Source organism: Epinephelus moara, chromosome 9 (assembly GCF_006386435.1).
Source record: "Epinephelus moara isolate mb chromosome 9, YSFRI_EMoa_1.0, whole genome shotgun sequence".
Taxonomy (NCBI): Eukaryota; Metazoa; Chordata; class Actinopteri; order Perciformes; family Serranidae; genus Epinephelus; species Epinephelus moara.
Window position 1 is genome coordinate 26498956 of NC_065514.1, and position 18083 is coordinate 26517038.

The window sequence follows — 18083 nt, forward strand, 5'->3', positions numbered from 1 at the left end:
CCCCGCCCCGGGGCTCACCCCATTGGTGGAGCAGGGTGCCAAAGCTGGAGGGTCCTGATCGGAGGGGTCCAGTGATTGGCTGCTCGGGTCTGTGTGTGCTCGCAGCGCAGCCTGTCCGTTTGAATGTGCTCGGGACTGGAGAGGGTATCATTTCCATGGACCATCTGTCTCACTGGCTACACACACAACAAAGAAGGACCCAGGATGGTGTTAGTACATGTTGGATATCTGGTTCTCCCCGTCTTCGGCTCAGTTAGAAATAGAGGTATGACTAGCTCTATATATTTTCTTACCCTATCCCTAACAAATTTCTCGGCTTTTTCCTTCTTTTAAATGTCCTCAAATGATGTAAACAGAGCTGACACCTGCTAGCAAAAACCCGAGCCAGCATAATAGCGACAGCCGAGCGTAACGTTAGACAACATTTAGCTATCTTGCTAACTGTAGCGTCGCGTGAAATTAACGTTAGCCGTTAAAGACTGCTAGCGCGTGGCTAACGTGACTGAAGACGTTTAAAATGATATGAGAGCAACTGTCGTTTGTTTTAGGATGTTTCAGGGCCTGTTACCCGCATCAAATGACTGCAGCTGTCAAATGGCAGCCCCTCTTTTCTTTCATCCTCAGCTGTGCTAGCGCGGTCTGCTGTATCTCTCACCTCGCGCTGTTTACGTGCGTTTGCAGCGTTTTTTTGTGCAGTCACCTCTAAGCTAACGTTACTGAACAATACCAGTAGCTTCACACAGCCACATTTTACCAGCTCAGCTTTAGCTAATAATATCCACAGCTTTGCGTGGATTTGTCATTAATTTGGCCCCCAAGCATGTATCTGAACTGAAGCTGACAACTGACAACATGACAAGGGGATGTTTGTCCCTTTGTGTGCAGCTGGCATGGAGTCTGTTGATTTACTGAGCTCATTTTACCCCGAGTTAGTCTCAATTAAGGCTTCTCCCAGGTAGTGTAATGGCCGTAGCTCAGATTAGAGGCTATGGCTGGCTATTTAAAATGGTATCAAATGGTGGCATTTTGCCTCAAATCCTCAAAAAGCGTCAGATGAAACCTTGAAATCACGCTGCAGGTGCAGTGCAAATCTGAAGAGCATAAATATGAATGATGACACTCGCTGAATTGGCCATAATAACTATAATCACCCTCCATTGCAGCAGGCTATCTGTGTTGATTATGTAATAATAATAGTAATAATTTGACGTGCATTGTTAAAACTACATGCAGTAGCACCAATGATTTCATTGTGCTTTTATTTGTGTTCTTTTTTCCTGTTCCATAGTATCGAGGCTGGCTCTACATTCCGCATTTCTCAGACCTTTGTCCCCCTCCATTGTGTAGCTAACGATCATCTGCTGCTGTCTGCCGTAGCCTCTGCCTGTTCTCTGCATCTAGCTGTATTGTGAACCCCTTCTTCCTCATTTCCTCTTTCCATCTGAAGACGACATTGGCATTAAAACCGAGTTCCCACTCATACCGTATCCTTCTGTGTAACAGACTAAAGAATAACACCTTCTGTAGAAAACAGTTTGTCTTTATTTAAACTGTCATGTTGCTCTTCAGTGAATAACCCATTGTAGCATTAGACTTTACTACAAACTGTCATTGTGATTCTCCCATTCAGTGTGGATAGACTACATTCTGCTGTAAATTTCTGTAAAGTGGATACATTTTGATCCTCCCCGATTCGATTACAGCCAGGCTTGATCGAACTCTTTCAATTTTGTCTCCATCCCCCTATTTGCAAAGGTGCATTGTACCAGCTTTTGTAATCATTAAAGCCTTTGTATGATCACCTTTTTCTAAATAATCACCACCAATAATCCTTTTATCCTAACGTGCACCAATTGGCCGATACCTGTAGTGCTAAAATCATTTGTGTGATGCTATTTTCACTTTTGATGGTCCACTGCACCTGTTCTAGTGGCGTCCAAACGGCTGGTCATAATCCTATCCATGTGTGAAAGCCTTTGTTCCTGCTAGCTGAATTGATTTTGTCAGTCACAATAAATTGGCGAGACTCTCAGGTCTAACTCATCTTGCCATTTGAAAATCCCCCACTATCATGCACAGCCCCCCCAGTCAAGTCTTTTCCTCAGACACCTCCAGAATGCTATCCATTTTACAGGGATGTGTATATCCTGCACTGCTGTAGAACTCCTTTTAGAATGAAAATGTCTTTTATTCTTTGGTTGTGGTTTTCTACCTTATGTTCTTGTATTAGATCCTAATGCATGGTCATTTTATACTTTTGTTTTTCCACATTGAACAGCAGATTCCAATGTAAACTTTGTGTAGAGATGTCCCTGCTATACTGAAATGTGCTGTAAGCATACACATCTACTCATTGGATGCTGCTTCTGTTCTGTTAACCCTACAGAGAGCATGGTCGGGCCTTGCCTTTGGTCTTTATTTGCATGGTATTATTATGGTTATGTAGGATATATTACTCTTATTATTACTATTATCACACAGTGCCACACATAACTAATATTTTCCAATAAAGACTGTAGTTTTCTTTCTAACCTTCAGTGTGCTTTTTGCTGATTTCCATGTGGTCCTCCCCTCCTCCCTCCACACTGTGCTGTCACTGAGACGGTCCCCTCACTCTTAATGTGCTCTCATTTCTCAGCTGTCTTTGACAGAGTTTCTTCAAGTTGCTGCTCTGCTTACTTTGGAGTAGGGGCAACCAAATTTTCTATCCATATGAAAAAAAAAAAAGAAGCATGTTTATACTGAAACACACCAGCATTGATTTTTAATGTTACATGCTGTCATTCACTCCTTATCCAACAAAACACAGCCTCCCTCACATCCACTCATTGGTGTTCATTGGTGATGAGTTAACATTGAAACAACTTTGTGCGAAATGGATACAATTCTCTGTCTAGGTATACATTATTTTGTATTTTGATGAAAATATATATGGTGACACTCAATTTTCTGTTAAAAATCAACAACTACAATGTACGTCTTTGGCTAATCCAGCAAAAATCATATAAAAATCCATAAAGAACTTGATTTGCAGCATTGCCTAAAATGGCCTGATACACCCAAAGATATGAAACTGTACACAAGGGTATAAACACTATTGTAAATGGATGGTCTCATGGTAAATATCATGATATCATCCAACTCTGCCTCGAGCTATTGACTGCTTGGTATTTTAACACAAAGACCTTTGATATCTCTCCTCGTCCCTTAAGTACTGGATTACATACTTCAGTAGATTGCTTAGTTGTTTTATTAAAGGAAAAATTCAACATTTTGGGAAATACTCTTATTCTCTCACAAGCAGAGAATTAGTTGAGTAGATTGACACCTCTCATGTCTTAGGGTAGCAGGATAGCTTAGCTTAGCACAAAGATAGGAAACAGGAAGAAACAGCAAGACCAGCTCTGTCAAACGGTAACTAAATCCACCTACCAGCACCTCTAAAGCTCACTAATTTACTAATTTACAGTATTTTGTTTGTTTATTGCAATAACTGTCTATAAAGATGGACAACACGTCTCCACTTTCTCCCACTGTACAATAATGAAGTCAAAATATTCCACATATGGGCACTGCCATCTTGGAGCTTGAGTCTTGCGCAGTTGCGATCTCTGGGGTGTCGAGTTCTCGTCGTCCAACCAATCGCAAGCACACAGATTCGGTCAGCCATTCAGTCAGTCATGACTTCACATCCTCTTTTTATAGACCAAACTTACCAGAAAAGTGAACAGTTGAAAATACATTAGTGTGATAAGAACTACCTAAAAAGACAGAGACCATCTTTTTGGAAAACTTAATTTGATGCGTGCTGTCATTTTTAGTTTGGCCCATGTCCCATCCGCTAACGGGGCAGGTTTTATGACCTATACTACAGCCAGCCACCAGTCAAGATGTTTTGACTTCACTTTTGGGCAGACCCCCAAGATGCGCACTGGGCTTTAAAGGCAATTCATAGCAACCAAACAGTGGCATTACAATGTCTGGGATGCACTTGGGCCCAAAAAGACTGTCTCCCATAGACTTAATTGTGAAAGAGACATCTCTAAATCAGTGGGTAGCCTACTTTTTTTTTTTTTGAACGCCACAACCCCTGCGAAATGACTCTTCCTCTATCGGAATTTGATCCATTTGGTTCAATAACATCTTGAAAGTCTAGAAGAGCTGCATGGTTAAATACTTTGATCCCCATTCAAGTTAACAGAGGGCTTAACATGATGTTAGCAGCTTGGCTTGTGAAAGTCTGTTGTGCACTTGCTCTGTGGGCCCAATGATGCAGAAGATCTGGATAATTTCACATCTGGGAAGCTGAACTTTTTGGCTTCATGCGCCACTGAGCAACTTTCATACAAATGAACAGAGCCCAGCCATCAACACTGTATCAGTTCTCTTTATCCACCATATTTTGGGGAACTGTCATGTCGCCCATCTTCATTTTACAGTCTATGGTTTAGTTCTTTAAAAAAAGTAAATTAGCAGTTGTACAGAGGGGTTATGTGACAAACTATTTATTGGCTGTGAAATAGTCCTCAAGAAATAGTCTGGCACATAACCCACCATCATTTTTCTATTAATTTTACAAGGAGAGATAACCTGACAGATATAAGAGTGGTATCCATCTTCTCATCTAAATCTCTCTCATTAACAGTCTCCAAATATGAAGCATAATTAGAAATCAATTTGGCTCAATCACCGAATGGCAACTATGTCATCTTTAAAGTGTTTTATCTTTGTATGTAATGTTGTGAAAATACTGGCCTCTTACATAAAGTCCTCTTCTCATTATTAGTAGAACAGACCTTGACACAGTTATACACATAAAATCACAGAAAGAACACGTCACCACTCACGGTTTTAAAAATAAATTTCTACAGTTATACAGTCGTGCCTTTGTTGCTCATGATAACAGCACAAATGCAGACAAGGCTTCTGAATATTTATTGCAGGAAGTCAGTAATATTGTTAAATTGAAGGCCTTTTGTAAATGAATAATAGCAAGACACTTTTATAACAAAAGTTCTGGATGTTTCTATTGGATCTAGAAAATAATTAGCTTTTTAAATCCTTATTTTTCCTGTGTTTAAATGTGGTCTTGGTTTAAGAGTTGCTCTCACTCTTTAACTTTAAAAGTGGGTAAACTGGTCACAACACAGCGCAGGTGACGATGTCATTAATTGCGAGTATTACATTGCACATTTGAAATATAAACTCAGTCATTTAAATAGTTTCAGAGTCTGGGACTTCTTTCTGTCATGTTCCAACCACTTGAGCCTTACATCTGTTCACAGTGTCTGAAATAGTCAGAGTTATTTATGTGCTGACACAAGGTGTGTCTGAGACCCAGCCATATGCGCATGGCAACTTTCTCCAGCGACTCCAGCAACAGACCTTTAAATAACTCAACAGCTTTAATGCACAAGTTCTCTGACAGTAGCTGCACTGGTAAAGACCACATTAATATCAGATGCTTTGTCTTCCACCCTGTGCCCAACCTGTCCTTGTTTGACTCGTGTAGCATCAAGGTCAGTGTGTTGTGTGCAAGCATGTGCCATGTGGAGCCGGTTGTATGCAGACTTTCACTCCAGCTGTGAAACAAACAATCTGATTTCACTCATTAGTCCCTCATTCTGAGTGTGAGCGTGCCAATCACTGATATCAGCAGGTGTGGTGATGATGGGCTTCAATGAAAAACTGCATACACAAGACTCTCAGCGTCACATGACAGAAGACCACCACACCAGCATTGAGACAGGATTATGTTAGAGGGGAGGTGTGATTGTAAAGCTGCAGTGATGGAAGCAGGAGGGGTTGGAGAGAGGGAGAGAGAGACAGGTTCGATGTCAGACTGCTGCAGTCGCGGCTGGGCAGGGCTTACGGGCTGTCACTCACGCAGGGACACCATGCCGCAGCCACACCGTGGGGGAGGGGCTGCCTGTGCAGCAGCTCAGGGGTGAAAAGAGGTGGATGGGAGTGTATGAGCGTGTGTGCTTTATGCGTGTGTGAATGGGTGGGGGTCTGTTCTGCACCAATCAGGCATTTTATGTCTGCGAGTCAAAGTCGAAGCAGAGACGTAACAATAACAACATCAGGGCTGTTACTGCAATATGTCAAATATTAATGTCAGGGATTCATGCTGGGAAAGACAATTTTATATTTACTCTGAGCTTCACATCGAGTCCAGTCATGCCGGGTCACAGGCTTCATACAAAAGTGATGCACAGCCTTTAACCAATCCAAACCAGCGGTCTGCCATTTCTGCTCTACTTCCTCAGCCAAATGTTGTTTTCAGATTGCTCATGGCTCTCAAGGTTCACTGGCTTCCCATGTCCCGAGGCTATATGCAACGAAGCGAAACAGCAGCCATGCATGTATGTCATTTTAGCAATAATTGAGGAATAGTTTGACATTTTGGGAAATTTGGCTTCTAGTGGAGAGTGTGATGAGACGATTAATACCACTCTCACATTTCACAGTGAAGCTTAGCACAAAGACTAGAAACAGCCAGCATGGTTCTACATCACGAAGTTACAGCTTTGCTTTTCTTTTTTAATTACATACAAAAAAAATACCCAGACTACTTCCTGGCTTGGACCAGTAACTTCTTGGAGTCCCTGCTGGTAACTGCTCAAAGCCAAGAAATTGTCTGCCACAGAACGTCTGTGAAATGACAGATTATTGTTTTGACACTTTGGTTTTACATATTAAACAAACAAGTAAAACACGTTAAATAATAAGCTTTAAATGTGCTGGTCGGCATACTCTATAATCAAGGGGTGTTTCCAATCTTTATGCTAAGTTAAGCTAACCAGCTGCTGTCTACACCCGGCAGCCGGTTAGCTTAGCTGGTAAAATAGATTAGAGAGTGGTATTGCTGTCCTTCTCTCTTGCGTCAGCTCTGGACATTTCGGGGTGACATGTTAATTTACCCTTGTTAAATCCGTCATCTCTTTTCAAAATAAACTTCAGTTTTCACAGGAAACATACTGTTTTCTGCTCGTTGAATGCATACCATCTCTTTTCAACATTAACCTAGAACGTAGGTACAAAAGTTCAGTTTTAAATTTTACTTCCTTAAGTTAAGCAACAAAAGCATGTGGTTAAATTCAGAATAAAACATCGTAGTTTGACTTATAAATATGTGGGTTTGTTTCAAACATAATTTAGCATAACATGACATACATCATATATACGTCAAATAGCATAGTATAGCATATTATGGTACATATATATATATATATATATATGCGAACACACTATGTTAGAATAACTTGATTTTCGGTTTCACACAATGAACAAACAGCGGTCTCCTGAGTGAAAGTCCGGAGTTTGTTTGACCCTTTCACCTAACCTCCTACTAGCCCTATGCAAACCTTCTTGCTCTTTATATAACTGTTGATGCCCAGTGTCAAAAAATGCCGCTGCCCAGTGCATGTCATTCTGCCCCTGAAGGGTGTCTCAGTGCATCAATGTCTGACACCAAGAGCCACTGACCAAGCGTTGGTATTGGAGAAGTTGGGAATGAGACTACGTTGAAATCTCAACTCAGTGCAGACTATTTTAAACAATGTGCTATTTGGATGGAGACGGACAGTGTTTTGTGTATCGCTCCAGAAAAGGGGCAGAAGTTAGCATCTCCAGCTGGAGCTGATACATACCCATGACTATTGCAGAGTCATTTATCCCGGAGGGCTGCTGTTTTCAATCTTTCCAGTTAAATACAAAAGCCAGATGTTAGCAGGTGTTAATGGGTTATTTGTGCAGAGGGAAATGAGCTTCAGAGAGAGAAAGCAAACAAGCACATTCCCAAAATGTTGTACTATTCCTTTAGATTAATAAATATATTAAAACGTCATCCATTGAAAGTATATTGTGGGATTTTGCGTTCACATAAAATGTTGCAGACTTGAAAATTTGTAAATTAGATCTCAGCTCAGTGAACCATATAGTATTAATTAGATTTGTCAGCAATTGCTAAATATATCACAAACCATTAACTACATCCAAATCATCTCCTCTTCCTATTAGACATACTTTGTCACTCCATATCACTGTTTATCAAGTTTTAGTCTGCCTGACTCAGCTTGAAACCACTGACAGAGCAGTAGATGAGACAATTATGTCTTCCAACCATGCAAACGCGCAATACTCCGTTACTTAATTATACACAGTGCACAGTCCATCCTCCGGACCCCGCTGTCTGCTTCCTGTTCCAGAAGGCTAGAAAGCCGTAATGGGCAGTTGAAGAAGTAATTGTTTGTTCCCACCTCACCCTCCTCCCGGCCCTCCTCTCTCCGAGCACAGAGTAATTTGTATTGATTGTTTTGTGCAACCTGATACCGAGGTGATTCAGTGGGACTACCACACAATCTCATGCCTCCTCCATCTCTGATAGAATGGGTGGGGGAAGGTAGAAATGGAGGCAGATAATCTTTTGAGCCCACCTCAGTTGCTGTGCAGGGTTTTAATGAGAAATCTACAGTTGTGTATTTGCTCCATGGAACGGCAGACATAATACAGAGCCTGAATCTTTTAAATTGACTAGCAGTGGACCGCAGACATCCCTCAGTGCTGTAGATCTTCTTGGAAACACACCAGGCTGTTAGTGAAGATCCATCCTTCCTGCTGGCTGCACTGTGGCAAGTGGAGAGGCAGGCCATCGGGTGCAATCTGTGTGTGGGTTTAGATGGTGCTCCACAGGGGGTCTCAATGTCTGTGTCCTCCATCTGCTGTTTTGTCTGTCTTGTCTTGTCTCTTCCTGTGTCAAGTCTCTCCTATTTTCTAATTGTCTCTGTGTGATTGGTTGTTAAATGTGTTTGTGTGTGTGAGAAAGCCAAAAAGTGCTTGTTTCTGCAATTATGTGCGTCAGTATGTACTCTCCATTGGTTTGTCTGGGTCTCTCTGTGGTGCCTGCTTGGATGATGAGGCTCAGCCCTGATCACTTGTATTTCCTCTCCATAGGAGCACACTTCACCAGGCATCAACACAGCCATGCTACCTCCTGCCGACACTTTCACCTGGGCGCACCCCAAGCGCCCATCTCAGCAGAGTTCCCTCTAGGACACGCCAGCCAGCCGCCTCAGACCGGCTTGGCCACCCACCTGCCCCCGGCACACCACCCGCCCCTCACTGCCCTGCCTGCACCCCCTCAGTTCCAGGATGTGCCGGGTCCTCCATTCCTACCTCAGGCCTTACACCAGCAATACCTCATCCAGCAGCAGCTTCTTGAAGCGCAGCACCGCAGGATTCTCCCACACTCCAGGTATAATTGCTACCTGCATGCAAATACAGATACACACAAACTAATAAACCTTGTCAAACATTTTTAAAATCTCATCTTCGTCCTTCTGCAGAAGAACCCAGGAGCGTATACCCCTGAACCCTCACCGACTGCGCTCAGGCTATGAGTACTCCCCTCCCCTCCATGTTCCTCAGCCAATGACACAGCAGCAGCGGTACCTGGCCGAAGGCACCGACTGGTGAGTCGCTGTCGGAGATTAACGAGAGTCCTGTAGAGTCGTGAAATGATTCCGTCCTTTCATCTTTACGCCCATCTGTCTGTGTGTCACATTGCCTAGCATGGGTGATGATGTTGATTTAGTCTCTTGTCTGCCTGCCCGCAGGGATCTCAGCGTTGATGCTGGCCTCCCTCACCACCAGTACCAGCTCCAGCAGCTTCCGCAGCACTATCAGCATTACCTGGCCTCCCCTCGAATGCACCACTTCCCCAGGAACACATCCTCTGCACAAGTGGTATGTCGGTCACCCTGCTATTTTGTAATGCAAATTTACTTATCATCATTTTTAAATATATCTTGACCTTTAAATTAAGGTGTCTGCAGGTCCTTAAAATGTCTTAAATTCAAAAGTCTCAAATGCAACAAACATTTGATCTAATCTAAATCCATCTAGCCATCTTTTAATTTTTTTGTCAAAATGTGTCAAGCTCTTCTGCGTTAAAGTCCAGATTTCTGATGTTACAAATCTTCAAACCGCTAAACCTTATTTTACGCTTGCACTATGTTTCACTATCCCAGCTCACTCTAATAACCATAATCTTACATAAAACGTAGCTCTGCACGGTACTACATATACTATTTACCTTTATACTATAAGAAAAATATGATTTGTCCAAAGGCAGCCTTAAAATTTGTTTAAAAATGATCTTGAAAAAGTCTTAAAAAGCCTTAAATTTAAGCGTCTGATACCTGTAGACATCATGCATTGATCTGATGCACTTCTGGTCTCGCCTCTTGCTGTTTTGAAAAGAAAATCACAGTTTTGTTTTTTTTGGTTTGTATTACCTGTCAGTATTCTCAAAAATGTCTTGTATTTCCAAAGATGCATCAAAACAATGGAGAAAAACTGTGTTCGACTACTCTTATATTGCTGTAATATCACAAAGAGTTCTCTTTTGTTAGGTTGTACATGAAATCAGAAACTACCCGTACCCACAGCTGCACCTGTTGGCACTGCAAAGTCTGAATCCTTCGAGGCACGCCACCGCTGTGCGAGAAAGTTATGAGGTAAATCTTTCTCCAAATCAAGTTCATAGACTTTCTACCCATCCGTCTGTTAGAGCCTCAGACAATCTCACCTCAAGTTCCATTTAGTGCCTGTTCTGGTGCTTTCGATCATATCCCATGATCTCCTTCAGGCTCAGTTGTTGTGGAGTGATAGATGCTGCAAAAAAGTGCACGTTAAAGGGACTGCCAACACCAAAATCAAAAATACATATTTTTCCTCTTACCTGTAGTGTTTCTTATCCATCTAGATTGTTTTGGTTTGAGTTGCTGAGTGTTGGAGATATCGGCTGTTGAGATGTCTGCCTTCTTTCACTTATAATGGAACTAGATGGCACTCGGCTGGAGGTGCTCAAAGCTCCAAAAATTACATTTGAAAAACTCAACAGCAAGGTCTCTTTCCAGAAATCATGACCCGGGTACTCAAGATAATCCACAGACCTTGTTGTGAGCATGTGAGAACTATTTTCTCTTTACCAAACTACAGTCGCCAAACATATCACAGCGCAGAAGGAAGTGTGCATCTACTCATGGACAAGAGGCTCATGCTAGTGACAGTGCAAGTTGCCAACATTAATGGCGCCCTCCTTGTCTGAGCTGTAACATTAGCTAGCTCAGTGGTGCTAGGTGAGCTAGTAGTAGATGCACACTTCATTCTGCGCATTCATGCAGTTGTGGGTGTAGTGCAGTAAAGAGAAAATAGTTCCTACATGTAACTGCTCACACCTAGGTCTGTGGATTATCTTTTCAGTTCACTGTTGACCTTGAACAACCTGGTTTTACAACACCATTTAGTCCATTTAGTAGCTGTTCAAGTTTTATATTCTTTACTTATGTGGACTTCTCCTCAGGAGCTGTTGCAACTGGAGGACCGGCTGGGGAGTGTCAGCAGAGGAGCTGTTCAGACAACCATAGAGAGATTCACCTTTCCACATAAATACAAGAAGGTAGGACAGATAACAAAAATTACTGGATGTTGTTAACATACAGAGACATGCACTGTTGGATATACTCCCATTTTTTACAATCACTTTTCTGACCCTACCTTTTTACCTCTGTGTAATCTGACCTGCGAACAGAGAAAGCCCCTGCAGCTGAAGATTGGGGAGGAGGAGGAAACAGATGTGGATGAGAAATGTACCATCTGTTTGTCAATGCTGGAAGACGGAGAGGACGTCAGGTCAGAAATGATTAGTAGCCCCTAGAATTCTAGTTTTACCACAAAAAATTCACTTCTCTGAAAAGGAAATAAGCTGAAAATAAAAGTTTGACATTTTGGGAAATATGCTATTTGCTTGCTGGCACAGACATAGAGGAGAAGATTGATAAAGTAAGTGACTGAATGTTAATTACTGAGCTTTAAAGGTAGGCTGACTGTGTTACCTGTGGACAGAGCTGAGCTAGCTGTTTCCTCCGGTTTCCAGACTTTGTGCTAAGCTAAGCTAACTGGCTGCTGGCTGTAGTTTATATTCAGCAGGACATGAGAGTGATATTTACTTTCTCATCTAATGCTTCACTAAATGGTGGCCAGACATATTTTCCAAAAATGTAAGACTGCTCCTTTAATAACTTGTAAATAAGATCTCGACCCAGTGAACATCTACTGTTAACAGGAAATGCTAAATATATCAAGAACCATTAACTCACAGCCAATCCTCAAAATAAAGGCATATCTTAAAGATGATGATATGGATCAATGTTTTCACTTTACACTGATAATATTGATCATTGAATCCATAAATATCAAACCAGATCTGTATCATTACACCCATATAGGTTACACAATTAGTAGGTGGATTTTGTAACAGTCTGACGGAGCCAGGGTAGCTGTTTCCACCTGTTTTCAGTTTTATGCTAAGCTAAGCTAACTGGGTGTTGGCTCTAGGTTCATATTTAACAAACAGATGTGAGAGTGGTATTGATCTTCTCATTTAACAAGGCAAGTAAGCGTATTTTCCAAAAATGTTGAACTAGTTCTTAAATCAGTGACATGAGCATGTGCACCAACACGCGCATTTCAGACCAAGCTATGGTGTGAAATCCCCAGTGCCCTGGGATGAGGAAAGAGGGTCAGTTTACAGCATGTGGAGTCTCAGCTGTCTGAGAGGCGTGCAGGATTGATGACTCAACAGAAGTCGCCTCTACGTGCCTGAATGAACAAAATTAACTCCCTGCTGGTTTCAGAAGTTCTTTGCAAGCACATAACTCTATTGCACAGGGAGAGTCAGTGTTAATCAACATTGACCCTGTGTCTCTCTGTCTCTCTGTCCTCCAGGAGATTGCCCTGCATGCACCTCTTCCACCAGGGCTGCGTGGACCAGTGGCTGGCCACCAGCAGGAAGTGTCCGATCTGTCGGGTTGACATCGAAACACAGCTGAACCCTGACAGCTGATGAGATTTCAGCGCCCCTCTCCCCTCCTTGTCAATCACCCTCGTGTGGTTCCTGCTTTCTTCCACCCCGGCTTGCCGGCCCTCCTCCTCCTCCTCCCCCCTGTTGGGTGCTTTGCCAAATGTCTCCAGACTTCATGTGACATCACCACCCTTCTGACTCACGCTTTACTGAGCCAAGCCAGGATAACTAACTGCACGAGAGGCCGCAGAGGACTCTCTTTATATAGAAGCACATCCCTCTGGAGGCAAAAGACACGCAGACACACACACATACTCATGTACACAGGGTTTACTTGTAGCTTGCTGGTCGTAAGTGGGGTGTTGTTGCTGTTGTGGTGTTGTACTGTAGGTAGCCCCGGGCTGTGTAGCATGTCCTCAAAGCCATGACTTAATGTCCTGAGAGTGGAAAACACATAACCCCACACTGAGCTGGCTACTTTCTCTCTCTTCTTCTCTCTCTTTCTCTCTTTCTATATATATAAATATATATATTTCTCTCTTTACAAACACACTTCAATCAAAGTGAATATTCTGCCACACAAGAAAGCTTAACAAATGCTCTGATGCCATGTTTACCTAAAGATCATTTGTGGTCGTAGTAGAGTAGCAGTAACCAACAAGTGATATCTGGTGCGCTGTCGCCTCCTTGGGCGCACAAGCACCAGCTAGCTGAGTGTTTTAATTCTATCATGCAGCTTTGACATTTTGCAATACAGTTGTACATTTACCTTGGGTTGGTGTCATGTGAGATGGTGTTGTGTGAGTAGGTCTCTTTCACTGCCGTGGGAAAACCGAGCCCAGTGACTGAGTTGTTGTGTGTTTTAAAATCTACAAAAAAAAAAATAGGTAGAAAGTGTTTTTTACCAAAATGCATTTTTGTCACGGTGTAGCTTGAACCTGATGCGCAGGTTCACATGTGTGTGTGTGCTCTGCCCTGCTGTGTGTGACTTCAAGAATGTGTCTAACAAATGTGTGGATGTTCAAAGAGTGCAAATGTGAGTGTGTTTCAAGGGTTCGAGGCAACAACTAGACGTTAAATCGCTGTAGGTTAACAGCATGGCCACTGGAGCGCTTATACAACATGAAGCCAAAAAAAAATAGGGATGATAAAAGGAAACTATCATGCACTGCAGAGTGAGGTGGGAGGAAGACTTAGCTGCCCTCGTACCTGTATCTTCATCTGGCGCAGGGCCAGTGGCAGAACAGTGTGTACTAAACTTGCATGTTTCATCGTCAACTTGGGCTGTTAGCTCCGGTAGCGTTTCTTCAATATTAAAAGGTACAGAGATGGCTTTGCATGACTTAGTTAATCTGAGCTGTGACTATCTTCTCAACACAACAAACAAACAAAAAAAAGTGTCAGTGGCTGCTCCCCTGACTTGTAGCGTGTGTTCATCCTGTCCCCTTTGGTGGCAACGATGGGATCCTCTTCTTGATGTTTACCTTATTGCCTAAAGAACAAGCACATGTGACGATAGTTATAGCAACAAAAGGTTTTTTCCTTGGTATTGCATTTGCGTTGGTTTATATATAGGTATAGATTCATGCAGTGTTTCAGCAGAGAGAGGAGCTTGCGTATTGATCTTGTGTATTCGTGTGACAGACCTCCCCTCGTGGTTGCTATGCTGGTTGCTATGCTGTATTGCTAGAACATGTAGAACGTGGTGAGACGGAGGCAGCCTCCCTCTCGCAGTGCACACAGACATGAGACGACACAACAGCAGGAAAACATTCAGGCTGTTAACACTTGCTCTGACTGGTTTTCACTTCTTTATTTTCTTTTTTACCTTTTGTGTCGTTTCTGTTCAACAGGATGCCTTTAGGACCCTCTCTGTCCTACGCACTGTGATAGAAAAGGATAAGCCCAGAGACTCTTTAAGCCTCGTGGGTTGAGGATCAATTAACTCGGATTACTTTCTCCCTGTCTTGTGCACTGCCAGTGTCGACACTGCCTCCTCCTGTAGTGGAGTCATCCGTGATGAAGTTTTCATAGTTTACACAGGGTGTTGTCAGTTGAGATGCCTTAAGTATTTAACAATCATAATTTATTACTAACTGTAGATATTGTTGGTATGTATTTAATTTTATATAGTTTTTTTTTTGGGAGGGGGTGGGAGGGGGGTGACTGAATCATAATTTATTTATTTAGAAATAACACAAAAATGCTATGAAAAAAACTATTACCTCATTTTTGCATTGTTTTAAATGGGAATGCTTTGCATGCAGTTGTACTTTTTGGAACACTAAAGTCTATGAAAAAAAAGAGCCCTGCTGTTTGATCTCCACAAGCTGGCTGTGCGATGTTTACTGTCCAAGGCTGAGCTACTGAGCCCGCTCTCTGTCTTTCTCTTTCTCTTTCAGGCTCAATCCCAATACACCTCTTGCCCCGACCACTTAGCTCTACTCCTCCCTTTTGCTCGGTCACGTAAAGGGGTAGGGTGTCCTGTTTCTTGTTGAGATAGAGGGGTAAGGTAAAGTGTAAAAGGCCCAGACACACCAGACTGACGTCGGTAGTCTGTATTCATCATTCAAAAAGGGAACCCGAAAGACCAACAGGAGAGATTCAAGACGCTAATTAGCCAGTTAGCACATTAAAGACACTACCCCATGTCGAAAGAACAAATTATATTTACAATGCACCAGTGAAAAATAACACAAACAATTACGAATTGTATCTGCTAAAGAGCTCAATGGCTAAAAAAATATCTTACCTTACTTAACAAGTTGGTTTTGATCTCACACCCTCTTGACTTAAGTAATTTGTTTACTTTCCTCACTTCTGTTAAACTCTTCTTGTGCACTGAGTCTAACTGCCAATCAGAGTGATTTCATAAACCGATGGTCTTCGCTGTCTGTGACGCAGATTCAACATTCTGAATTGGCTGAAAAAGAAACTGACAAGGGCTGGCTAGTGCCAACAGTGTGGGGCACACCGCAAAAACAAGGGGGCAGATGCTCACCGACGGCCAGATGTTGCCCAACAGTGGACTGTCGGTTTGGTGTGTCGGGGCCCTAAGGGCTACATGGTCCTCCAAACGGAGGTTTTTCAGAAGCACACTCCAAACCGCGATATTACAAATCATTGGCAAAATGCCTGTATGAGCAACCAAACAAACTCACACATATATTTTCTTCGTTAATGAAGATTTGAAAATGACAGTAACTATTGTATTATCTTAGTTTAATGTTGCTTTGATGTATTATGGTCCTTTTCTGTATAACAAGCATAAAATAAGTCGTTAGTAGTACGCTGATGTGTCGGTAGCTGACTAGCTAGCTAGCTAATGTTACGTTGTTATTGCTGATTTGTGCATGACAGTCTTGCATTCTGACATATTTCCATGTCCCACCCCCCCCCCCCCTTGATAGCACATGATGCCATAAATTTAATGAAACTCCAGCAGTGAGGTTCCTGCACTTGTTACTGCTCCTCCTGTATTAATGCAGGCTGGCAGAATAGGAGCAAGGGTTGCTAACGTTAGCCTACAGGGCTCTGCTTGTGGCCTGGTAATGAAGCAGTGTTATTTTCTATTCGATTACTTCTTTAAACAATTGATAGCATGAAACTGAAGTTGTGAGCCAATTGCAAGCTTCCATGCTTTTCTGTCTTCATTTGATAAATGACAAAGGTCATTGTAATAAAACCGTTATTGCCATAGTCACATCTGTTTACTTAACTGCCATCAATGACGATGTTGACGGCCTATCAGGGTCTTTAATGGTTTTCCCATTATGATAGGGGAAGATTTCAACCATTACCCCTTGTGACTCTGTTCCGAGGGGCCAAGGGGCTCTTGAAAACAAGGTGTATGGGTAAAAATAAGACATGGGATTGGGCCTTAGTCTCTATCTCTCTCTTTCTCTCTCTCATGTGGTGCTGTGGATCTTGGTTACATTCCATTCAATGCAATTTCTCTGATCCCCCATGCTGTGATGTAGTGGACAAACTGCAATGAAGTGTTTTTTTTTTTTGTTTTGCACTCACTTGTTAAAATATGGGAACCCTCTCACTGGCAAAAAAAAGTTAGTTTAGATAATTTAATATGAACACTAAGGACTCTGGCTTTTATTTTGTATGCTCTGCTTCTCACAATGCACTATGGGTCTTAAAAACGATCATCTGTGAAGCATGTTCCTTCGCTTTAACTCTTTGTATCTTTTAATTTCCATTTTCTCTGGTGTTTCTCTTCAGTTTGTAGACATAACAAGTGCCTCGCTTTAAGTGTTAGGAGATATTTCCATGTTACTGAAACCATTAATAACAATCAATCCATGAAGCCACCATGCCTTATTGGTTGCACAATTAATTAAAGAGTGAGTTGTGAAGACAGCATTTGACAGGTGTCTGCAAAAGCCATTATACTCAAAATTGAAATCAAACTGTCCAGACTAGCTTTTGGTTTGTAGAACTGGAACAATACAGATTGTGGAAATAGTTCTGACTATAAAGAGGCATGTTTCACTGTGGGCTTTACAACTTCAGTAATCCTTCTTTAATTTTATCTTCTATCTCCAACTCTTCATTTGTTTTTTTATTTTACCGTCCATCTCTCCTCTCAGAATCTATCCTCTGTTTCCTTTCACAGTCTTAAAGGAAGGCAAGGATTTTAAAGCACAACCTTTTCTAAAAATGCATGTTTTCTCAGGTTTCAATATAGTCTCAATGGTTTAATAGTATATGGTGAAAATATATACAAAGAATATAACAGGAAAAAAAAATATTAATTTTGTCGCTGTTTGAAACTGAAAAACAAAACTGAAGAGAAAATATCCCAAAAAGTGCCAGTGAAAGGGCTGCCGCCATCCTCGTATGAAACTCTGCTGTTTAGCTGTGACTGCGCAATGTTTTTCAATATAGGATATTTTATCTGAAAATAGAACTATTTATCATTAATATTAAAGCAATAGCGCATTAATGGTGATGAGTGTGTTGATGAAGAAATGGATGAACATATTATGGATAAATGTTAGATTCACATGTGGTGGAATTTTGTACTTTATTTATTATTAATACTAATAATAATGATAATGATTTCAAAAGTTGCATTGCTAAACCCAAACTGTTCTGTTTTGTTTTTTTAATTTTAATTTTATTTCATGGCTTGTATATTATCCTTTTGTATGTGCTCTTTTTGTAATAAATTGGATAAAATCGACAAGTGCCTGTTTTTGTG

The 18083-nt window shown here is 41.7% G+C and overlaps 1 protein-coding gene across 3 annotated transcripts; it reads left to right on the forward strand.

Annotated features, from left to right (window-relative positions):
• Positions 1–16884, forward strand: rnf165a (ring finger protein 165a). 3 transcript variants are annotated; one of them, XM_050052959.1, is made up of 10 exons: positions 3–265; positions 1289–1484; positions 2810–2897; positions 8956–9256; positions 9348–9473; positions 9618–9747; positions 10416–10520; positions 11369–11464; positions 11597–11697; positions 12793–16884. In XM_050052959.1, exons 3-10 carry the CDS (start codon positions 2876–2878, stop codon positions 12908–12910), a joined length of 999 nt encoding a protein of 332 aa, XP_049908916.1. In that variant the 5' UTR covers positions 3–265; positions 1289–1484; positions 2810–2875; the 3' UTR covers positions 12911–16884. The 3 variants fall into 3 exon arrangements, with proteins under 3 accessions (XP_049908915.1, XP_049908916.1, XP_049908914.1); XM_050052958.1 differs by lacking the exons at positions 1289–1484; positions 2810–2897 and having other exon boundaries at positions 1–265; positions 11372–11464; XM_050052957.1 differs by lacking the exons at positions 1289–1484; positions 2810–2897 and having other exon boundaries at positions 8–265.
• The last annotated feature ends 1199 nt before the right edge of the window (positions 16885–18083 follow it).

Coding starts and splice junctions, on each gene's coding strand:
- rnf165a (XM_050052957.1), top strand. CDS start 124: ATGTGCTCGGGACTGGAGAGGGTATCATTTCCATGGACCATCTGTCTC. Junction 9,257..9,347: donor AGGATTCTCCCACACTCCAG/GTATAATTGCTA, acceptor GTCCTTCTGCAG/AAGAACCCAGGAGCGTATAC. Junction 9,748..10,415: donor ACACATCCTCTGCACAAGTG/GTATGTCGGTCA, acceptor CTCTTTTGTTAG/GTTGTACATGAAATCAGAAA.